This window comes from Bos indicus, chromosome 5, assembly GCF_029378745.1.
Source record: "Bos indicus isolate NIAB-ARS_2022 breed Sahiwal x Tharparkar chromosome 5, NIAB-ARS_B.indTharparkar_mat_pri_1.0, whole genome shotgun sequence".
Taxonomy (NCBI): Eukaryota; Metazoa; Chordata; class Mammalia; order Artiodactyla; family Bovidae; genus Bos; species Bos indicus.
The window spans coordinates 107,158,081-107,182,154 of NC_091764.1; the positions used below are offsets into that span (position 1 = coordinate 107,158,081).

At 56.9% G+C, this 24,074-nt stretch overlaps 1 protein-coding gene and 1 long non-coding RNA gene across 3 annotated transcripts in view; one reads left to right on the forward strand and one right to left on the reverse strand.

Moving 5' to 3' along the window:
* TSPAN9 (tetraspanin 9) overlaps window positions 1–24,074 on the reverse strand; it is a 192,877-nt gene that overhangs the window by 75,089 nt on the left and 93,714 nt on the right. The window contains exon 3 of one of the 2 annotated variants that reach the window (XM_019961689.2): window positions 1,789–1,868. In XM_019961689.2, the coding sequence (XP_019817248.2) occupies window positions 1,789–1,851 (63 nt within the window). In that variant the 5' untranslated portion in view covers window positions 1,852–1,868. Of the gene's footprint in view, window positions 1–1,788; window positions 2,452–24,074 lie in introns of those variants that run through there. The other variant, XM_019961690.2, reaches the window with a different exon arrangement.
* On the forward strand, window positions 3,636–7,459 carry LOC139183225 (uncharacterized). Its single transcript, XR_011566786.1, has 2 exons — window positions 3,636–4,608; window positions 5,608–7,459. It is a non-coding gene; the product is annotated as an uncharacterized lncRNA (long non-coding RNA).

Below are 24,074 nucleotides of genomic sequence, written 5' to 3' on the forward strand. Positions count from 1 at the left end.
CAGGGCAGGGAGCATCCCATGAGGGTCTTTCTAGCAAGAGAGGGGCATAGGCAGAAAGGCAGAAAGGGAGGTCGAGACCATGAACAAGGGCAGAGAGGGAAGCCATGCACAGTGAACGGGCCGCATTCGTGCAAATCCACAGGCACCAGAGAAATACACACGGGTGCCTGACTGACACTGATGCTGGCAGATGAGCCAGAGGACCAGCAGCAGCTGCCCAAAGGCAGCCCCAGAATCATTCCTGACATTCCCATGGATCTGCCCCAGTCTCCCCTCACCACGGGGCAGGTAACATCTTACAGCCGTGGCCAGAGGACCCCAGGCCATGGAGGTGTCTGGGGAAATCCTACTCAGACCGTCTCAGAGCAGGTTCCTGAGAAGAGACGGGGGCTCCCTCCCCAGAGTGAAGGCAAGCAGGCGGGACGTCCCGTAACTAAGGAGGTGAGGCTGTGAGGGAGACCATCATGACTGCCCACCCCCACTGGACTGCAAAGGAAACCAGTCCTTGGGGATGAAATGACTTGCCCAAGGTCACACGAAGAGCTAATGCAGAACCAAGCCCAGAGGCCAGGCTTCTTCCTGCCCTAGCCTGAGTGCGCCCTGTCTGAGAAAACTCACCCTGCCCAATCCTACACACCCACAAAAGTTTTTCAGTTCAAGTGGGTCAGTTCACACAAACTCTTGAACACCAAAGCACACTGCGCCCAGCCCACTGCACTGAATGACTCCCCTTCCCTCCACCCCCCCCCCCCCCGGCCCCAGGGACTCCTCCTGGACCCTGGGCCGCTGACAGCCTCCAGGAGGCAAAAGGACAGCCCTGGGGCAGAGCCAAACATCTGTGCTGACTACATACATCTGGGCTCTGGAGGAAAAAGGCGAAGGCAGAAGTTGGGCTGAAGGAAGAACCAGATATGAATGTAAGAAGTTTTCAGATTCGCCAAACTAGTACAGATATTTTTCATGCACACAGGGAAGGAAGGAGAACAGCAGACGGAGAACAATTCCGAGCCGCCCCACCCACTGACACCTCCCCTGGAACATCATCTCTCACCAAGGATGGGGCACGCCCTTTGTCCCTTCCAGTCTCCGGGTTGCATGGTCAGAGCACATGTTTGGCCCGCTCGCTGCCCAGTCCACTGCAATCCCTCAAAAGCAGCTGCCGCCACCCGATGGCAGCACCCCTCCCACATCCTCCTTCTCCCCGCAAGCCCCAACTCCCTGGGGGGTGGGGCATGTTGGGCAGAGCTGCAGGCCACTCAGAGGCCCCCTTGACCTGGGACAGGGGCCCCACAGCTTTTCCTGGGATTCACTGGAAGGAGGGGGGAGGGGCATGACCTCCTCCACTAGCGGACCTCATGCCCATAAAATGCTGCAGACTGTGTTCTACGACATGCAGGAGGAATATAAGAAGAAACTCGGAAAACCATCTGCACTTCTGCCTGAATTCAACTCAAGGTCACAGCTGTTAAAAATTCCGACCCCCACACCTATTTCTGCACAGGACCCAGTTGGAGGCACGGGTTTCTTGGGGACGGGGGTGGGGTGCAGGAGGTGGCGGCAAACTTCAGCAGCCTCCTAGGAGTAGAACAAGTCTCTCCTGGAAGAGTTGCAGTGTCCATTCAGCCACCAAGGAGAGAGAAAGGTGTATGAGAGAGGGAGGGGAACTGTGTTTTAAGACCCACTTATCACTGTGCAGAGAGCAGGGCCATGCTGCTCGGAGTGGGTAGAGGGTATGTGCTTAAGCAAAGAGGAGAGGCCAAGGCAGGCGAGACACTCGGAAGGACTTACCCAGAATATCAAATTGAAGAGGAACATCATGTACTTGAGGCAGCACAGGCAGCCCCTGGCCATGTTGCACTTCTTAAATTCTAGGAGGAAAACAAAGGACAGGTCCAGGTAAAACACCACGTACTTGCTGCCTTTGGGCGCATTGTACTTGTCGGTCTTCACGCCGGCCTCGGCGTGGCTCTGGCCGCGGGAGCCCGCGGTGCCGTAGAAGGCGCCGGCCGTGAAGCCGCGGCCGAACGGGCGGCCCGAGGTGGACGGCTTGGCAAAGTCCGAGTCTTTGCTGTCCAAAGATGGACTCCGGTGGATCGAAGAATCCTCGCTACTCGACTTCTCCATGCTCGCGTCGCTCCCGGCGGGCGCGGGGGGCGGGGGGCATCGCTCCCGGAGTGGCACGGGAGGGGCGCCCGAGAAGGGCGCGGGGCTGCGAGCTGGTCGGAGGAGCCTCGCACGCCCCGGCTCAGTCCCCGGGAGCGCCGCCGGCCGGACTCCGCGCTGGGGCCGGGGTGGGGGTTGTTGGGGGTGAGGGGGGGGGTCGGGGCCCCGCTCCCCACCGGCCGGCCCGGGAGGGCTCTGCGGCGCGGCTTGGCTGCACGCGAGCTCCCTGGGCGCCGGCTGGCCGGCGTAACTTAGCGCCTCTGAAGAGGCTGCGATTGTATTTCTCGATCCCAAACGTCAGCTCGCCTCCCAGGCGCTGCACCGCCGCTCCGCGCGAGGCACCGGGGCGCCGGGCTCGGGCTCCGGGGCACACCTCTCTCAGTCTCAGCCCGGCCCGGCCACTTTGCGAGAGCCCGCCTCCTCTCGCCCAGCGACTTTGCGGAGCTACCCCGGGGCCCTGGGCTGCCGGGAGCGCGCGCGGCGGCTAGTGACGAGGGATCCGCCGCAGCTGCAACCACCGCTGGGCTCCCCCTGTGAAATCCCTGCCCGACTCCCGACTCCCGACTCTGAAATCGCCGGAGCCCCCTCCCCGGCCCTCGGCCCCGCCCCCTGGTTTGCATTCGGCCAATGAGCGCCAGGCCTGCAGGGGGGCAGCCCCCCTCCCCGATGACACCACGGCTTTAATGGGATTAGCGTTCTGCCGGGTGCCTACACCAGTGCGCCGCGAGCCCAGCTAAATGTCAAGGGCTCCGGAGCCGGGGTGAACCAGAACCTTCATTGCAAGGCGCTGGCCTCTTCCAGGGGAGAAAAGGGAGCGGGAGGGGAGGGCAACGGCTGGAGGAACCACGATCCAAGGGAACCAGAGGAAAGTGCTGGGGAGGACTGGAGGGGACAGAAGCGCGGCCACAGTCGAGCTGTCCGCCGCCCCCTGTGTCCACGGGGCCTTTCCGAGCTGGGCACACGGTCTGCGGGCTGCACACACACACAGAGGCTGGCGCGTCTGCACACGTGGGTCTGGCTGGGGCGCGCGGGGAGAGGGGGACCGCAGGGGAGGCGCGAGGTGTGGGAAAGGCGCCGGCGACCCGCGCCGCCCGCCCCGCCCCCCTCCGCGCACGCGCGCGCGCACCCGCGGCTCCGGAGGCTCCTGCAGCTGCGCAAGCTCCTCGCACCCACCCACCCTCCCTCCCCTGCCCCGCGCTCCGGGCAAGACCCCCATCCGGCTGAGAAGAGTAGACGGCCCAGGTAGGGTCCTGCCTTGCCCCTCCGAATCCTTCCTCGCCCAGGGTGACACCGGGGTGCGCGGGGGCTACCGGATGCCCAAGGCGCAGCACCAAGAATGCTCTGGCCGAGGACTTGGGAGCATCCAGGAGCCCTGCATCCTACCGCGAAACACCAGCTGAGCCCCGGGCTCGCGCGGAGGTCTGCACTGCCCAGTTGGCAAATAGAACCAGAAGACGGGGTGGGGGGTGGGGGGGGGAGGGCATCTCTCTTTTCGCCACCAGCCAGAGGGTGAGAGAGCCCCAGAGCACCCCAGCCCTGTATCCCACGCCCAACACCGCGCCTGGCCGCCGGGAGGCGCTGCGTAGGGTAGCTGGCTGCGGTGTGAGTGTGCCATGTCCTCCCCGGATCGCATCAGACATTTACTCCACACCTGCTCTGTGCTGAGCGCCCAGGGGGAAATGCATGAGGTGTGCGGCTCCTGCCCTTCAGGTACACAAGATCCAGCCAGGAAGACAGAAGGACCTCAATCACCAAGACGGCGGGCAGGAACAGAGCTACCATGCGGCTGTGGCCGAGGGGGACATTCATTCCGACCAGACCCTCATCACAGATGTTCCGCAGGGCCCTAGGCTGCTGAGTCTGCATCTCGGGACTGGAGGCAGGCCAGCATTCCGGGGTGCAGCCACTTATTCTGAGGGCACCTAAGCTTCTTTAAAGGGACCGGCAGGGGTGCCACTCTTCCAAGCCCCTTCCCCACGCACGTGGCAACGCAGAAACGGAACCCAGCGTGCGTCACAGCCATGGCAACTTGCCATCCCCCGGTTGGGCACTGCGGTCCCATGGGTGCTGTGCACACGTTGGGGGCAGACGTCCGGTTAACTCTGATGGACGCCACGGCCACCCGACTGGACTAGCTAACGCCTCTTGTCCGCTTCAGCCTGGACTAGCTCCGGAGGGCTCTCAGCTGCACTTCATTCTCACCACATCACTTCTTTGATGCAGGAGAGATCATACCAGCTGGAGAAACCTATTTTTCACTCTGAGCTGAGACTTTAGTATGTGATCAGGGTGAGGTAGTTCACTTCTCTGAGGTGCCATCTCCTCCTCTTTAAACTGGGGTTTGCAGAGCCCACGTCCTAGAGGAGTGGGCCAGTGTGAGAACCATCTGACGACGCGAGTGCTGTCCAGGGGCTGTCATCGCTAGTCTTAGGATGGGCACTTGGAGTAAGTCAGGGCCCCCAGGCTGGCCCTCTCTGCCTTCTAATTTCCTTTCAACTTGCTCTTCTCCCCAACTTACACTGTCCTGGACTATTCCACACTCATTTCCGATTATACATGGATTCCTGCCAGTATGACACCCTGCGGGGGAGCAGGGGGGCCAGGGGTGCAGGACCACAGGCAGGTAGGAGAGGAGGAGGGGCTGTCCGGTGTAACCAGAGCTCTGCTCTGCTCCCTCCTGGCCTTGCTCGTCAAAAGGGCACTGAAGTCCCAGTCATCGGCTGACCCACAAAGCCTCAGTGAGGTTCCACGAGGGCATGCAACTTAGTCATGATCAGAAGAATAACTGCAACTCCGATATACAAGTCCCCAGTATATCCCAGGCACCAAGCGTCAGCCCCAATCACCCACGGAATCCTCAGACAAGCCCGCAGGATCGAGATGGTTATCACCTCACTTTACAGTTAAGGAAATGATGCTTTCAAAGCCCATGCTCTTTACTCCCTTGAGCTCTAAACCCAGCTCCTACCCTTAGGCATCTGCCAGTCTAACAGACAGAACCTAAAAGCATAACAGGGATGGGACTTCCCTGGTGGTCCCGTGGCTATGAGTCCAAGTTCCCAATGCAGAGGACCCAGGTTTGATCCTTGGTCTGGGAATTAGATCCAACTATTACTAAGAGCTGCAACTATTAATAAGAGTTCCATGCCACAACTAAGACCCGGTGCAGCCAAATAAATTTTAAAAAAATAATAAAAGCATAACATGGAGCCTGGTGAAAGGTCATTAGCAGAAGGAGCTGAGTAAGGGGCAAAGGGGAGGGGGCTGGTCAGGGCAGTGCTGCTGGACTCACGGTCAGCAAAGGGGAGCCCCTGGCTGCCGTCCCCTGCTTGGGCACACCGGGCCTGCGGGTGCTGTGTACACGTGGGGGGCAGATGTCCAGTTAACTCTGATGGACCCCACAGCCACCCGACTGGACTGGCTAACACCTCTTGTCCATTTCAGCCTGGACCAGCTCCAGAAGGCTCTCAGCTGCACTTCTTTCTCACCACATCACTTCTTTGATGCAAGAAAGATCATACAGCTGGAGAAACCTGTTAGATCAGCCCTGCATGATCTTATGGAGGGCTAGAAGAGGAAGGGGTGCAGGGAGAAGGCAGTCTGCAAGACAGGAAGCGAGTCCCTGAAAGGAAGCAGCTCTGGAAAAGCCGGAGAGGAGCCACGGAAAGGCAGTTTCAGCTAGCGGCTTTGTCCTCCATCTACCACGAAAAGACCACGCATCCATAATAAACAGCTCGTCGCGGCCAGGACGCCCAGGGACACTGGGAGAGACAAAGGTGAGACGTGGCCATAGGCCCGAAGGAGTTCGAGATGCAGTGAACAGACCAGCCTTCCACCCCGCTCCAGAGCATCCCCGGAGAAGCCCAGGCACAGCAGAGTGACCGAGCGTGCAGGAGCCATAGCGTGCAGAGTGAGCGCGGCACAGTTTGGAGAAGGGCCGGCCGGGACAGGCGAGGCAGGGACCAGGGAGGGCATGGTTAGGGGCCCTTCGGGGCAGCGAGGAGACAGAGCCTGGGGCTGCATCACAGTGAGCTACCTGGGAGGGCATGGTTAGGGGCCCTCCGGGCAGCGAGGAGACAGAGCCTGGGGGTGCATCACAGTGAGCTACCTGTGAGGCCTCACACGGCACACGGGGAGTCTGGGCTTCATCTCGGGGCTTCCCCAGCAGCGGGGCATGGCACAGACTCGGGGCCCTAGGAACCGGGCCTGGCAGCAGAGTGGGAAGGCAAGGCCAGGTGCTGTGCTGACTCGGTTTCTTGGACTTCAGGCACAGAGGGAACACTGGAGAGAGAAGGTGATGGGAGACAGCATCCCCCCTTCCAGGTCCTCATCGACTTGCCGGGCTCAGGAGAGCCGGAAGGTACAGACTGCCCTTGAGGATCTCGGAGCATGTGAACAAGGCAGAGCTGCCTTTTTTTCTTTTATTATTAAACAACAATGACAAAAAGTGAAGCAGGTACAGAATTCCCAGAGGGAGGAAGAGACGTGAATACGTGAAATCTCTGCTACATGAAATCCCCAGCAGCTGGGGAGGTGAGGGCTTCAGAGTGAACACCAAGTTCTTGGCCTCTCCTTGCACTTCTCAGGCCTCTGGGCTCTTGCCCACCTGCACACATCAGAGCTGACAGGCTACATAGACTCCCTCTGGGCCTGCACTGAGGTCTCTGTATCTGACAATGTGTGGCTCATGAGGTATCCTGGACCTCTGAGGCTCAGATGAGGCGGCCACACCAAAATTTAGGTGAGGCAGGGAGCACTTGCCATCCAGAGGGGCTGCCCTCAGAGGAGAAGGGGGACTTACTCCCCTCACCTCAATTTTTTAAACTCAAGAATTGAGATCATCTTCAGCAATATATTGCTAAGCAAATTGTTTATGGATAGATGGTGTCAGAAGGAAAGAAGGATGGATAGATGAACAGATAAAAAAGATGTGGGGTACGTAGAATCTAAAAAGTCACGATACAAATGAACTTACAAAACAGAAAAAGATTCACAGACTTGAAGAACAAACTTCAGGTTGCCGGGCGAAGGATGAGGGGAAGAGATGGTTAGGGAATTGGAGGTGGACATGTACACATGGCTAAATTTAAAATGGATAACCAACAAGGACTTACTGTATAACACAGAGAACTCCGTTCAATGCTATGTGGCAGCCTGGATGGGAGGGGAGTTTGGGGGAGAATGGATACATGCATATGTATGGCTGAGTCCCTTCGCTGTTCACCTGAAACTGTCACAACATTGTCAATCGGCTATACCCCAATTTAAAATAAAAGGTTAAAAAAAAAAAAAAAAAGATGTGTATACAATGGGACACAACTCGGCCATGAAACAGGCCCTGCCATTAATGACAACACAGAAGGACCTCACGGGTTAAGTGAGACAAGTCAAAGGGAGAAAGACAAATACCATGTGATCTCACTCATATGGGGGATATCAAACAAATAAACAGAACAAAACAAGCCACAGACGCAGAGAACAGAACAAGGCTATGGGGGTGTGGGAGGGGGTCAGCTGCGTGGTGACGCATGGAAACCACGCTCTTGGTGGCGAGCAGCCGCAGAGCACACAGAAGTCAAAATAACATGTGGTACAGGTGAAACTTACACGTCATAAACCAACCTTACCTCCACGAATGTTCAAAAGAAAAGACAGAGGTCGAAGGAAGGATGGAGAGGCCCCTAGCAGGGGCCACATCCCAGGATGTTCACAGGAAGGTTCACCCAGTAGGGAGAGGTGAGGAGGGTCCAGGGTGGGGCAGAGGCAGAGAGGGAGGGGGAAGAGGCCTCCTATTTGCTGTAGAAATTAAATAGCTCCAGGGTCAAGAGTCACCAGACTTGGCTAGGATTCACGAAGGACCATGGTGATGGTAAAGGGTTGGGGTAGAAAGGAACTAAAGGTCAATGCTGCTGCTGTTGCTAAGTCACTTCACTCGTGTCCGACTCTGTGTGACCCCATAGATGGCAGCCCACCAGGCTCCCCCGTCCCTGGGATTCTCCAGGCAAGAACACTGAAGTGGGTTGCCATTTCCTTCTCCAATGCATGACAGTGAAAAGTGAAAGGGGAGTCGCTCAGTCGTGTCCAACTCTTCGTGACCCCATGGACTGCAGCCCACCAGGCTCCTCCGTCCATGGGATTCTCCAGGCAAGAGTACTGGGGTGGGGTGCCATTGCCTTCTCCAAAGGTCAATGAGGCACTGTAGCTACTGTAAGAATTATGCTCGTTGATCCAAATGAAAGGTCAATGAGGCACTCTCATTTGGATCAACGACCATAATTCTTACAGTAGCTATGGTCTCAGTCCCCAGTTGATCAAGAGGTGACTGAACAGAGAAACATACAAGACAACACATAATCAATATAAAGTGTTCTTTGGCTCAGATTCTAAGGGCAGGTGCTGGTGGGTCTTCCTAAGGGTTTACCTGGCCCTCACCTGTCTTCTGAGCCCCGAGCATGCGTACCCAACCCCTGTGCTTGGCATCCCCCAGCGGCTGTCACGAGGGCAACTCCAATCTCTCAAGCTCCATGGGACTCACCTTGCCTCTGCCTGGCGCCCCTGGCAGCACTTCTCAATAAACGGCCTAAACACACATCCCAGCACTCACGCCGGAGCCCAGGATCCATCCCAACTCCCTGCTGTCGGTGCCCCACCTCCAATCAAACACGAGTCCATCTGATGAGCCACCTTCTTCTCACTGGCTCCACGGGCACCGCCCTGGGCCAGCTCCCTCACAGCTCACGGAGGATTCTCCTTCCCACCCTTTGTCCAGGGAACAGTCACCCCATCTTCTCATTCACCCTGCCCTCTTATGGCCCTTTAGTGCCTTCTGTTTTGCTGATATTGTGGTCGTGTGTGTGTGTGCATGTGCACGCGCACACATGCGCACATGTATTTGTTATTCTACTTTTCTACCACAATCCACAATCCTAAAGCGACCTCAGAGGTCTGGCAAGCCTGGCCCCGCCCCTCGCTCCAGCCCACTGTGCTCCCGCCAGCGAACCCTCGGAGCCCACCCTCCTCAGGGACTTTGGCGTTGGCGGTCCCTTTGCCTGGAATGCTCTTCCTCAACCCACCGCCTGAGGACACGCCTTGCTTCTCGTCCCTGAGCTCTTGTGAGTTCTTCACAACAGTCCCTTCCTGGTTTCTGCCTCCTCCCTGCCCCTGCCATCTGAATTAAAGCCTGAATCCTCAGAGCCCCCCTTCCCTCCCTTGCAGCACTTTGTTGGCTTGGAAGCACATGTTTACTTGGGTAAGTCTGCTGTCCAAGTCTCCGACCTGACCAGAAGCCCCAGGGCAGCAGGGGCTGTATCCAGGACAATGCCTAACTAGCAGCGGGACCACTGAGCGATGATGAACAAGGAGGTGCTCAAAGCAGGGCTGCGCAGGGCTGGGTGACAGCACCACTGGGAAGGGCTTCCTGGGTCCCCACCTGAGGAGCACAGCTTCAGGACGCTGGTTACCTGCGTGACCTCTGGTTCCTCAACTGCAGGGCAGGAAGTCTGCACTGGTTGCTTCTCTAAGGCTCTTGCCAGCCCTGAAACCTCCCCACCCAGTGACGTGGGACCCAACCCGCTTCTCATTCAGGACAGGTCAGGGCAGGAGGAAAAGCATCTTGGTGGGCAAAGGCTGGCGAAGCCAGAGAGAGAAGACCATCAGGACGTCCCAGCAGAAATGAGGCTTCATGGGATGTGAACTACAAAGAGCAGCGGGGGTGGAGCAGAAACAACTCCAGATGCCAGTGCTCCCCACCCCTGCCCATTCCCCCTCCATCCCCAGAATCCACTTAGCTAAACTCCCACCAGGACAAACCTCCCCAGTCTTCCCCGCCCCCAGTCTTGGCACCTCCCTCCCCCGCCCACCTGCCCACGTCCACAGCCAGGCTGGGGTCCTCGATCAGAGCACCAAGGCATCTGGGTCCATCCCCTGCCCCCCACCGAGCTGCCCGCTCAGTGCCATCTGGCCCCAGACCTGGAGCCCTGGAGGGCGAGGCTCGTCCATCGTCTTTGTACCCCAGAGCCAGGGCCCAGCACTCAGGAGCTGTGAAATCACCGCTGAACACACTCAGGGAGAGGGCAGGCCTCCTGGGGGCCTGGAGCAAGATGACAGAAGGATGGGCCCTGCCTTAGCGTGGGTAGGGGGCGCTGCCATGCCTCCTCTCTGAGCAGGCTTACAGGGTTGGGGCGCAGGCTGGGGGCCCACCAGAGAGCTGCCCACCCTGGGCTCTCAGGCCCTTTTCTCCAGGCGAGTCCCAAATGAGCGCCCCAAGTCCAACCAAGCATCCCAGTCAGGTCCCCCTGAGGAGGGCCTGCTGCGCGCAGCGGGCACTCACCACACCAGCCCCTCCCGGACGCCCGAAGCCAGGAGCACCAGTAATGAGCACTTATCATGGAGGGCAGGCGGCTCCCGGAGGTGAGATAAGACTGGGCCGCAGGCACCGGGCAGTGTGGTGAAGCCCCAAGGCTACCGCCATGCACCAGTGGAATTTCCTGACCCAGCAAATCCAATATTCCTAAACCGCTCCATGGAGGGCATTGACTGGCCAGCCGGCCGGGACGATGGGCTCTCTGACCTAGGGGCCGGCCTTGGCGGGGGGGCTCACGTGGCTGGGACCCTCCCCCAATTCAGGAGCTGCTGCCCCCCTCCCCCTGCACTGAGCACAAAACCACTGCAGGAGAAGCAGACAGCACAGAGACGCTCTCAAGAAGACGGAGAAGGGACAGAGGCCGGGCCCCTGCCTGCTCTGAAGCCACAGGGGAGCGGAGCCTGCACACACACACACACACGCATCCCCCACTCCCGGCCGAAGGGAACAAGAGGCACAGGGTGGGGGTGGATAGTGGTGAGGAAGCCCCACTAGGGCATTCCTGTTGGGGAGAACTGGGCTGTCTGAAGACTCAGAGGTCTCAGGGCCTGAAGCCACGTGGTCTCTGGATCACCGGCCACTCTGTACGGTGAGGCTCCCTCCCCTATGCCCACTCAGGCTTCCCTGAGTCCAGGCGGCCGCCGTTTAGGGTGCCGCCCACCCAGGGGGCCTCAGAGAAGTATCTGGTCCACCCCAGACCTGGAGGCATGTCTCTCATCTCAGAGTGCTTGAGGTGAAGACGGTCACAGACCACACGCTCTAGTCTGCTGTCCAGGCTCCTGAAACCCTCAGGAGAGTCCTTTCAGCAATGTCTAGGGTTGCTCCAGCAGACGGTAATTCCAGTCGTAACCTAGCTGCACGCGATGCAGACCCAGACTCGTTCAACCCTCACACAATGCATGCAGCCCTCCAGCCCACCGCCCCGCCTTCCCGACGTCTACTCACCTCGACCCATGCATCAGACACCCCCTACCTCTGCCCTCAGCCTCTCCCGTGGGTGCTCATCTTGATAGCTCACCACCATGTCTCTCCCCGGAGGCCCTCTCTGGGGTCACCAGCCAGCTTTGGTCACCTCCTGAACCCTGGAGAGCTCAGATGTCCAGGCTGGAGCTCAGAGAATGTGGCTGGGCTCCGCGAGGCCTGAAGCATCTGGGTGACTGCGTGTCACTCACCCCCAAGCTCCGGCCCCAAGGGGCACTTCCATGTCCCCGTCGGGCCAGGCGCCAGGGCACACCTGCTTGTCCCCTCCCCCACCTGCTGCCGGAGGAAATGCCAGCCCGCGGCCCCGAGCAAAGGGCTCCTCACTCCTAACAGAGATCTCTCCTTACGCCAAGTGGTTTGCCCAGGCCCAGGGCTGGACCCTGTTCCTATGTATGGAGGCAGACATGGAGCCATCCCTCACGCACAGAGGGAGGAAAGAAGTCGGGTGGGAGGGGCCCTCAGGCTCTAGGACCACCCAGCCAGAACAAGAGCCAGCCCCCCTCCCCACCCCCAGTCGACATGGGACACATTCTGGAAATCCTGGGGAACACGCCAACACCCCCAGCTCCACTCTGTGTCAACCCCAGTCAACGTGTCCCCATGCCCTGACCTCACAGAGCAGGAACCAGGGGCAGGTGCCAATGACAGAGGCACAGGCCCCGACCCCCAAGACCTCGGCCATGGTAGAGTAGGGATGATGACCAGGGTGGGCTGTCCACGTCTAACAGCCAGCTCTCTGGGGCAAAGCCCAGATCCGTGGTACTCACCACCTTCCCTGGTGTAAATATTCCCCAGTGGCCAGTTTCAAGCTACCCATGGTGTGACAAATAACTGGCAGTGTTCCTGCTTATTTACTACCAGGCTCTTGACCACTGGGACAGCAGGCTTTGGCCAAGCCCTGCAACAGCCCAGCTCCCTCCATCCAGGGGAAACTCCAAGGCAAGAAGAAGCCAGCACCCTGCTCATCCTCCCAGGAGAAGTCACATGTCAGGGTGGGGACAGGAGTGGACATGTCATGGGGAGGGTCCTGGGATCCCCCACAGGTGGCCTAATGACCCAGAAAGACCATGGACATTGGCTCCTGGACTCTGGTGACCCTCTTAGGTAAGGCAGGCTTGTGGATTGATTCCCTAGGGGCTCAGATGGTAAAGAATCCGCCTGCAGTGCAGGAGACCCAGGTTCAATCCCTGGGTTGGGAAGATCCCTGGAGAAGGGAATGGCTACCCACCCCAGTATTCTTGCCTGGAGAATCCCACGGACAGAGGAGCCTCGCGGGCTACGGTCCACGGGGTCCTGCAGAGTCGTACGCAACCGAGCTACTTTCACTATTACTGCTAAGGTAAGTCAGGCCAGGTCCCCGCTCTGCTCCAAACCCTCTAAAGGCGCCCATCTCTCGCAGAGTAAAAGACAAAGATCTCACAGTATTTTCTCAGTCGACACACACGTCCATCTCCCTCCTCCCTCCACTCCGTCCACTCGGTCCTTCCTGCTGCTTCTCACGGGAGGGCCTTTACACTGGCTGTTCTCTCCTCTGGACACTCCTCACCCAGGTGTCTCCTTGACCAGCTCCCACCTCCTTCACAGCTGCCACCTGCCCAAGGGCTGCCTGCTGAGCTCCGTACCTCCCCAGCGTGCCCAGCATCACCAGGCCCTGCTCTTTCCACAGCACTCAAACCCATCATTCAGCGCAGTTTGCTTTATTAACTGATGGTTTACGATCTCTCTTCCCCACCAGAACTAAGCTTCACGAGGGCAGGGGTTTGCTGTGTTTCATGAATTGCTGTTTTCCCACGGCCAAGAGCAGCTTTACACATGACAGATGCAAGTGCATGCATGCTCCGTCATCCGACTCTTTGCGACCCGTGGACTGTAGCCCACAAGGTTCCTCTGTCCATGGGATTCTCCAGGCAAGGATACTGGAGTGGGCTGCCATTTCCTCTTCCAGGGGATCTTCTGAACCTACATCTCCTGTGTCTCCTGCATTTGCAGGCAGATTCTTTTACCACTGAGCCACAAGGGAAGTCCCTTACACATGGCAGGTATCCAGTACACATTTGGAGAGTAAAGGTAAGGCCAGAGGAGGTGTCTGCCAAACCCAAGAGGAGGCAGGTGGGGAGCGAGGGGCCCAGTGGTCAGTGTCCACCTGGCTGGGACTCAAGGTGTCCTTGACCTGGCACCCCACCCCTGCATCTCCTTTTCTCATTTAGGCTTCATGGGACCCCCACGTGGCTAACTCTGAGCAGTACTGAGGGTCAGGACCAAAGAGGACGCCAGGTCTGACACCCTCTGACCCTGCAGTGGGAGGCCCTGTGGTCTGGTCCGAGGCCTTCCCTAAAACGTCTCAGGAAAGACAAACTCCCTGCTTCCCACTCTGTACCTGCCACACCTGAACCCCCAGCCTTGCGATCGATCAGGAGACGCCCCCAGAGAGCACTGTCCACCCACGGGTTAGAGCCACTGATGCCCCAAATCCAGGCAGCTGCCCCATCCCGCCTCGGCGGGTGCCCCACACGCACAGCGGCCAGCTCACCGGCTATTTTAAGCTCCACGGCCCAGCTGAAGCACACTGCTCGGGCAGGCTGGCGGCCTGGGGAGGAGGCAGGGGCTGCTAACTCACGGAGGAGCACTGACCTGGGGAGCTCCGAGAGGGGTGGGCATCTTCTGTGACCACAACCCCTCCAGGAGGGACTGGAAACTCCCGTCCACACCCTCGAAAGCACCAGCCGTGAGAAAGTGAGTCCAGGGCTGCCCGGGCACGCCCAGATTCCACTGCTGAATGTGACCCCTGAGTCTCCACATCAGAATGAGTGCTAGCCCCACCCTGCCTGCCCCCAGAAATGCCAACATGCTGCACCCGCTCTCTGGGGCCCAGCGATGCAAGACAGACCACATTGTAGACGGAAGACCTGGGGACCATTCACCCCCGAGCCCCCAGCCCCTTCTCCACCTTGGTCTCCCCAGCGGCCGCTCAGTCTTGGCTCACAACCACACTCAACAAACCCTTGTTGACCAAATGGTTACTTCTAAATGTATTCTCAACCACATGGGATGGAAGCGCGAGAGACACAACCCAGTCTTGACAGCTGGTATCAGTATCAACGCTACTAAGAAAATTTCTGCCAGCCCCATGGGGCACCAAGCCTGACGATAAAGACCACGGGACTGGGCTTCAACTGGTGGCTCAGTGGTAAAGAATCCGCCTGCCGATGCAGGAGACACGGGTTCGAGCCCTGATCCCAGAAGATGCCACATGCCAAGAGGCAACTAAGCCCATGCCCCACAACCACTGAGCCTGTGCTCTAGAGTCCGGGAGCAGCAACTACGGAAGCCCACGCGCCCTAGAGTCCGTGCTTTGCAGCAAGAGAAGCCATCACAGTGAGAAGCCCAAGCACCGCAAAGGAGAGCAGCCCCCGCTCACCACATCTAGAAAAAAGCCCATGCAGCAACAAAGACACAGTACAGCAAAGAAAATTAAAAAAAAAAACAAAAACATGGAACGAAGGAATCAAGAGAGCTCAGTGAGGAGACCGGGGCGCCCCAAGCTGTGGCCCTTCCAAGGAGGGTGGTCGCCACCCAACTAACTCCACGGGGGCGTTTACACCTGTGTTCTCTGGGAAAAGGGTCCCCTGAAGTTGTGCAACATGGAGGCCCAGCTCTAACCCACCCTCCTCCATAGGACATCCAGCAACCAGGAGCTGCCTTACTTGAGAAGCCCCGTACAGAACAGAAACCCCGGGGCGAGCTCTTCCCACCCCCAGCCTCCGCCGCAGGACATCGGCAAGCCCAGGGCAGGAGAGGTCACACGTCTGGGGCGCTGGCCACATCCTCCGGCTCTAATTGCTCCGTTGAAGCAACATCAGAGCCAGAGAGGAGGGAAGGAGACCCAGAAGGTGCTGTAATTAGGGAGCTCTGTGACCTAGCTCCTTGCTCCCGTCCACCTCGAGATGGATCCAGCCACCCACACCTTAAAGAAACAGACTCACCACCTGCATTGGGGGAGGAAGTGGGAAATTCCTTGAATTTCCTTGTTGGAGGAAGATTTCCAGAAGCTCTGGGTCTTCAGAGACCATTGGGTCCACTCCTCCTCCTCTCCCCTGGCAGCCCCTTCCCCTGGCCTCTGTCCTTTCAGACTCTTCCTGAATATTTCTATTATAACTAAAAAAGCAATGGCAGCAGCCTGCATCGACAGAAGATTAAAACATTCCTTGCTGAAAGGGACTTCATACAAGTGACTCTCCCCAAAGTCAGGTCAGAGACAGCGTCGTGTGGAAGGCAAAGTGACCCGCACTAAGGGCCTCATACCACCCATCCAGCCCCACGTCCCCTCAGCGAGCTGTCCAATCCCCCACTCAGAGTCCTCAGATGTCTGGTACCAAAATCGGAATTTCTGGAGGCACTTACTATGATAACCTCCTCTGTGACCGGCCCCTCCCCTTGAGAAGGTGGTTAACTGGACTCACTACCCAGGCAACCACTGGGGTCCCCCCCACCTCCAGGAAATTTTCCAGAACTGGAGGCTCTGGGGGGTAACGAGGCCCCCCACAGCCCAGTTCGGTGCGTTCCCTGAAGAGACATCTGCACACGATCACCAAAGTGGCTGAGACATTTCAGTCCGTAATCTGAAGTCACCCCAGCTGGGGGAGGCACGCGGGCCAAACTCTCCCCCTCCGGCAGGACAGAGCTGCCAAAACCACTGTGTCAGCTGAGCCCATCCTCACAGACGCGCCTGAAGAAGGGGGATGGGGGGTGCAGAATGACAGAATGAAGTCACTGCCGGCAGCCCCTCCCCCTCGTGCCGTATCATCAGCCCTCGGGCAGGCCCTTGGCCACCCAGCCACACAGCACAGAGGCCCGGGGCTCCCTGCACCCCTCCAGAGATGGCTTTCAATCTGTCCTCCACGAGCCCTGACCGTGAATCCACTGCGATCCCCGCCTTGAGGGGGGCGGGGGGCGAGGGGGTGGGGGTGGTGCTGCACGCCTGGCTCGGCTCTCACCAGCCTGCCCCAGTTCTAGGAGCCTGGGGGCTCCTCAGGCCGGTGGCCCAGTTACCATCCCCCTCCTCACGGTCCCCCTGTCACGTGGCCTCGCTGACTCAGCCCGGCCAGCCGCGTGGGCAGGTCGTGCCTCGGCCAGTGGACTGTCAGCCTCAGGAGAGCAGGGCACACAGATTCTCGCCGCGCCCCTCGGCTTCCTCCCTGTCCAGTCCTGAGCCAGGGACCCCCCCACAAGTGCTTGTTGAATGAATGAACAGAGTCTGGAAATTTGGCCCAGCTGGCTCTCCTGGAGGCATCTCATGCCAACAGAAAAAAGGGTGGTGGGGGGAAAGGAGAGGGAAGAAAAGCCCAGGGAGAGAAAAAAGGGAATAGAGGACAGCTCGCCCACAAGGCAAGACCAAAGCCACGGGCCCGGGAAGCCTGAGCACCTGGGTGCTCCCAACCCCCTGCCCCCATCAGAAACCAGAAGTGGTCAACTAGCAGTTTCCTCCTTCCATCGGTAGGGCACACCCGCCCCCTCCAGCTGAAAGCCTGTCTGAGCTGAGTGAATTAACTGAGTAATTAATTTCTCTAAACTGCTGCCCTGGCCCACCTCTCAGAAAGGATGGGAGACCTAGAGGGAGGGGGCTAGGGTCGGGGGAGGAGCGAGGAACAGGGCAGACACCTGCCCTTCACGGTCTCACCGCCTTCTCCACCAGCCCCACAGTGCCGGCAACTCCAGCCTGCTCACCCCACATCACACACAGCCCCGAAGCCTTCACACCACCCTCAGGGCCTCCACAACACACACGCGCACAGGCACATGTGCACACAAGCACACACATGTGCACACAAGCACACGCTCACACACATGCACACTGGCTGTGGTGACACGTCTCCAGCAGCCAGGATGCCAGCCCCCGTCTGGAGCTCTGGAGCCTGTCCGGTCCAGAAAGGAGCAGGGCAGAGCAGGTGGAAGGAAGCAGAGACAGCCTGCTGGGGGGCGGGAGGCAGGGGGGGATAGCAGGAAGGGCACATGGGGAAGGGGGGCGCTCAGAAGACCCAGACTGCCTGACTCTGTCTCAGTGACTGTGACTCTGAGCAAGATATGTAGTCCCTAGAGCTGCAGTCTTCCTGTATGCAAAAAGGGGATAGAGTCCACCTTCCCCGAGGATTTTCAAAAGATCCAGACAGCCCACAGAAGAGTTACTTGCTTATGTCCACTCTCCTCCCCTCCAAAGAAATCCCCTGAGGAGACACCCCCCAACACACACACACAAACAGCCTTCACCTTCTGCTTGAACACAGTCGCCAGGCAGCTGTCCCCTAATCTGAGCCCCACCTGCCCACCTCTCCCTGGAATCAGCCAAGCTCTGCCCCTTCCCACGTCACCCGCTGCTCCATGCCTCAGCTTCCCCACGTGAATCATAAACACAATCAATGCTGCAGCCCAGGATCTACGCGCAGCGCCTTGATCGGTGCCTGGCACGTGCTACACTTGATGAAGAGTAGGTAATATTTCTCTTTGTAAGTGTCGTCGTCACTGTTGCTGTTTAGCTGCTAAGTCGCTTCAGTCTGACTCTTTGTGACCCCATGGACTGTAGCCTGCCAGCCTCCTCTGTCCATAGCATTTCCCAGGCAAGAACACCGGAGTGGGTTGCCATTTCCATCATCACTACTCTGGCTAAAAGAATGAGTTCTTCCCTCTGGAGTGGTAAAGTGGAGGCCCAATTCCTCTCCTTGGTTCCAGGCTGTCACACATAGGGAGACAGTGTCACGTGGCCCGAGCTTCTCTCTCCGAGCCTCACACCCCCTTCTTAGCAGATCCCTGACACCCCCCTCCCAGCTCTCCTTCCTGCCCTCCCTAAAATGCAGTGCCCTAAACTGCTACATCCGAGCACCTGGCACACAGTAGGTGCACAGAAACGTTCAGTGACAAGTATCTGATGAATGAGCAGGACACTCCGTGGAATCTGAACTTTGCAAGTGACAACAGGCTGGTGGCCTGGGGATGCCCCCTCCCACCATTGCAGCCTGGTGACGCCTCCACGCTGTAACCATTACAGACTTGAACGGTGCCAGGCCAGCCCCATCTCCCCTCCAGCACTTTAAGCCGGAGCTCCTCACTCAAAACTCCTGTCCTGCCACTGCTACATCTAAGTACAGGATTTGGGTTACAGGGGCGAGTGTGAACACCTGCTTACTGTCTTCATCTTGTTAGATTTGCTCCATCGTTACAGACAATGGGGATTTAAAGCCCCAGTTCTAATGTCCAATATATTGGTAAATCACTTCTCTCAGTGTTCAGAAGACCACAGAATTTTCAGCACTTCCCTGGTAGTCCAGTGGCTAAGACTCTGTGCTCCCAGAACCGGGGCCCGAATTCGATCCCTGGTAGGGGAACTAGATGCCACATGCCTCAACAAAGAGCTGTACAAATAATTAAATAATTTTAAAATTTAAAACAAAGGAGTTTTGCCCCAGCATGCATGTTAAAGATGGTCAAATTCAAGGCTTTCCATATTCAAATGAGCAAACCAAGGCCCAGAGCAGTGATGTAACTTGCCCGAGGAAACCTATAATTTTGTGGCAAAACTGAGATTTGAGCCCTGGACAGTTCCTCTCAGCCCAGATAATGAACAGTAATGCTGTAAAACTTTAGAGAACTTGCCCTGTGCCAGAATGTTCACATGTATTTTCTCCAGTCCTCATACAACCTTGTAAGACAAATAACTGCTTCCCCATTTGACGGATGAGAGAGCTTAGGGTAGGTAACTGGTCCTGGACCATGCAGACCAGGAGCCGCGGCCAAAGCAGGCGGGGAGTCTGCTCTGTCTTACCCCAGACTCCTCCCTGCCGCACCGCTTGAGGTCACTGAGCACCGGAACATCTCCAACCAGACGTCCGACATAAACGTAACCCGACAGGTCAAAAATCTAAATTCGTTCTCTTCTCTCTCCAACACCTAGCTGTTCCTCCCGTGGTATTTTCTACTGTTAACAGCATCACCACCAACGTGGTCACTTAAACTAGAAACCGAGAGAGTCCTCAGACTCTGTGACTTTACCTCTATTCCTTGCAGATTCAAGCCAGCCCCCAGGACCTGCAGCTCACCCCTCTTCCTCTCCTTCATTCTCCCTGGCTCCTCATCCTACCCACTCCCTCCAAAACCAACACGAAACTGTTACCCACACTCTGCCTGGTTACTCTCCCAGCTCCAGCTCCTGGGCACCTTTCACCTTCTTCCTCACAATCACCTTTCTAAAATAAGTCGACCTTACGTTGCTCCAACTTGAAAACTTGGTTAGTTCTACAGTAAGTCCCCTATATATGAACTTTCAAGTTGTAAACTTTCAAAGATGCAAACGTGCGTTCCATCAGTGTCAAGAGTGAGTGAACCGGCAGCTTGCCCTCCATCTCCTGCTGTTGACCATCCTTCAGCTCCACCACCTCCCCCCTCCTCTCCCTCCTCCAGTCAATAACTCTTCTCGCCTGGTCACTCGATGCCAGCCCCTGTGTGCCAGCTGTTGTGCTGTCTTGTACTTTTCAAGGCACTGTACTGTAAGGTTAAAGACGTTTTCTTTATTTTTTGTGTTTGCATTTTAGGTATTATTTGTGCAAAAGTTTTATAAACCTATTATAGCACAGCGCTATACAGCTGATTGTGTTAGTTGGGTACCTAGGCTCACTTTGTTGAACTTACGAACAGATTGGACTTATAAACACACTCTTGAAATGGAACTCATTCATATGTAGAGGACTTCCTGTATCTCAGATTTCTCTGAAGAGAAGAAAACCAGCACCTTCATCACAACCTGGCAGGCCTTTTTCTCGAACTCCTATGCATCCTGCAAGACCCACCTCAAAACCCCTCTGCTCCTGCCCTCCGGACCCTCCGAAGTCAGTGGTTCTGACTCAGCCTCTGGGAAGCCTCTGCTCCACCCCGCATTTCGTGGGCAGGTCTCTCCCCTCTCTTTTTGAGGTGAGCTCCTTGATGGCAGGTAGGTGACACTGCTGAATCCCCAGCTCCAACTCATGGATCTGCTCATTTATTCATTTGCTAATTTACTCCACCTTGAAAACACTCAACAGAGTGAGTAAATTAGCAAATTCATAAATCAAGGCTCGGCTACCCACTCCAGTATTCCTGGGCTCCCCTGGTGGCTCAGCTGGAAAAGAATCACCTGCAATGCGGGAGATCTGGGTTCCATCGTTGGGTTGGGAAGATCCTCTGGAGAAGAGAACGGCTACCCACTCTAGTATTCTGGTCTGGAGAATTCCATGAACTGTATAGTCCATGGGGTCACAAAGAGTCGGACACGACTGAGCAACTTTCACTAAAGCAGGGCTCTGTTTTTAATTGCATTATAAAAAATAAACTCCTGTTAACTTAAGCAAAGACCTGCGTCATGAGTTAAGATCAAATTTATTTTAGAAACACGATGTTAAAACACTGACTAAAGTCCTTGTTAAAAAAAAAAAAAAAAAGCATGAAACTCAAGCTTCCTGGTTGTCAGGCACTCACTTTGGAGGCATCAATGACAATAAAGAGAAGAAAAATTCAATTTTAAGAAATGAAGACTCTGAGCTATCATGGATATAATAGATGTGTGACTGTGACCCAGATGAATTAATTTGCTAATCATATCCATTTGCTCTCATCTGGAGCAACTCCCAGATTAGTATTTTTTCAGACAGACGGTCATTTCTCATTAGTGGGTCATAAAATCAGTTTAGTGGGTCAGGAAGAGGATTTTTTAAAAATTAAAACAAAACACAAATTCCCAGAATGTATCTCACACAGCAGTTTCGTGGAACACTTTTTCAGGGGTAGCACACACGCACACAGCTTCCCTGGTGGCTCAGTGGTAAAGAATCCGACTGTTAATGCAGGAGACGCAGGAGATGTGGGTTCAATCTCTGGGTCGGGAAGATGCCCTAGAGAAGAGCATGGCAACCCACTCGAGTATTCCTGCCTGGAGAATCCCATGGATAGCGGAGCCTGACGGACTACAGTCCACGGGGTCACAAAGACTCGGACATGACTGATCAAATGAGCACGCCTGAGCAAACACACACACACAAGCACATGCTGAGCCACGAAGCACAGCCCTGGGCCTCTCACGGTGACATGTGTGGCCCACAACAGTCTCAGAATATGGGCTGGCCGCTCATGAGAATGTGTGCTTTCCAGACACAAGCTCATAACGAGTTGTTTTCTACAGGCAGGCCACACCTGGACGCGATGGTTCAGCCAACTGCAGGAAATACACTTGGATTCACCCTCCACGATGGAAATGTGGCTACAAGATGCCAACGAGTTACATGTCCCATGAAGAAACAGGGCAGGAAAATGTGTCTGAGTCCCCACATTCAGCAACAGCATCTGCCAGGCAGAACTCTGGCTGGGAAAGTGGACACAGGGTGCTGAGCTATGAGACGGGAGATCAGTGCCCACCTCACAGTGAAGCAAAACCTCAAATGGACCATGAATAACATGGGCTCTTTATTCATGTATTCCCCTCTTGATTGCTGAAACAAATCAAAGTTGGTTTAAAAAATGCATGAAGTTCCCTCAGCACAGAACTCCACCTTCCTAACCCATTAAACCAGAGAAAACCAATTCTGAATTGAGCCAATATTTTATCCGTTACAAATTCCACTCAGCTGTCCCCCTCATGCAGCTGAAGGAGACACCACCTCCCTCTGGTCCCCCCCAAACAGAAAGAAGACATCAGCCCTCGTGTGTCCGAAGGCCCTGGGCCCAGGACGGTGGGCTGGGGTCTTATTTCGCTTTAAGGTGGGGTGAGAGGAAGGGTCTTGAACCACAGGGGGAAGCGTCCAGAAAAGAGTGGTTAAGGACAGGGGCAGGTGAGCAGAGCACGCGCTCGGCACCACCCCAGTCTGGCCTAACCCCGCCCCACCTGGAGCCCGGTGGGGCCGCACCGTGTCTGCTGTGTAATACAATGACCTTGCACGGCAGCAGCCTGGTCCTTTCCTTCCTATGTGACTTTGGGAGGTGCCTTCCTGTCTGAGGCATCTCTGGTTCCAGGATGAGGAGTGATGGTGACCATGGCGTTGCCATCAACAATGGGCCCTCCCCTCCGGGGCCCCCCGGCCTATTTCCAGCCCCCGAGAGTTCCTGTCTAAGGCCAACGTCGCCTGAGGAATTCAGGGCATCCCGGGCCCAGCATTGTTCACATCACACATTCCTCTTCTTGAAAAGCTCCTGGATAGCTCTCATTCCTCTACCTCCCGGGAGAAACCATAGTAGAGGACGGGCCACCAGATCCCCCATGTGATGGGAACAAAGGAGGGACAGCCACAGGGTACCCCTGCCCACCAGCTCCCTGGCAGGGGGTGCTCAGACCTGCCCAGAGGGCTCGTCCACCCCTGACCCGGAAACCCCTGCCTACAGGAGCCCCTGTCCTTGGAGGCCCTGCCCACGGAACCCCTGCCCACCAGTTCCCTGGAAGCAGGTACTCAGACCTGCCCAGAGGGCTCACCCCTGTCCACAGAGCCCCTGCCCACGGGCCTAGCCCATCCCCAGCCACAGCCCTTGGAGCCCCTGCCCACGGGCCTCGCCCACCCCCAGCCACGGCAGCCAAGAACACCTATAAGCAGCCCCGCCTGCGCCCTTGGCCCCGGCACGCTGCCCTTGGAGTGTCCGTGTTTCTACACCATCTGTCTCCCTGGTTCTTTGTGAAAACTGCAGTGAAAGCCTTGGGGAAGGGAAAAAGATCACTGATTGTCACCAAGAGCCTCACTCTCAGGCTTAGCAGGCGAGGTGAGAACCCTCTTGCCCCCTGTGGGTCACTTGCCAGGGTGGGAGACTGACCTCCAATTGGGGGGGGAAAGACCACAAGTCTTGAACACAGCAGGAGGGGAACAGGCAGAAACATAGGATGGATGGAGGCTGCCGTGGGGAGAGGCTGGCACTGCCCTCAATCTGTCCACGAAGTGAAGACACCACCCTCTCTGTCTTGCTCGCAGAGGTCGGGCACGACGTGCCCACGAGGAGCCCGCTCTCCATCAAGAGGTCAATCAGAGGGCCAGACCCACCCCAGGGCAGAGCTCACAGGACCCCACACTCCGGGTGCCAGTCACCCCATCCTTCCCACCAACCACATCACCAGTCGGTGACCGGGGATCTCTGTGGATACCTTCTGCCACAAGGAATTTCCCTCCTTTGTTTCTTGGCTGTAAGAAACCTGGGGACATGACAAGTCATGGAAATATTACAAATTAAAACAGTGAACCGTCACTGATCATCTATGGGGCTGGTACAACACCTGCATACGGTGAAGCCAGGCCGCCCAGTGCTGACAGGAGTGGGGTGCACCTCCTCGGTCCCCCCGCCCCACACCTGCCCCATAGTCTCATCTGCCCTCCTTCCCAGGGTCTCCCCAGGAGACAGCAGGCACCCTCCTGATACTCAGACCTGCTCATCTCACTTATCTGCTGAAACACGTCAGTGGCCACAATTTTAAGGAGGGTCTAAAGAAGAAGTACACTGGGGGGTTGCCTGGGGGCAGACTGAGCAGGAGCCAGTAGGGCCAAAAACATGCACGATTCGTGGCCAGGTTGGGGAGGCG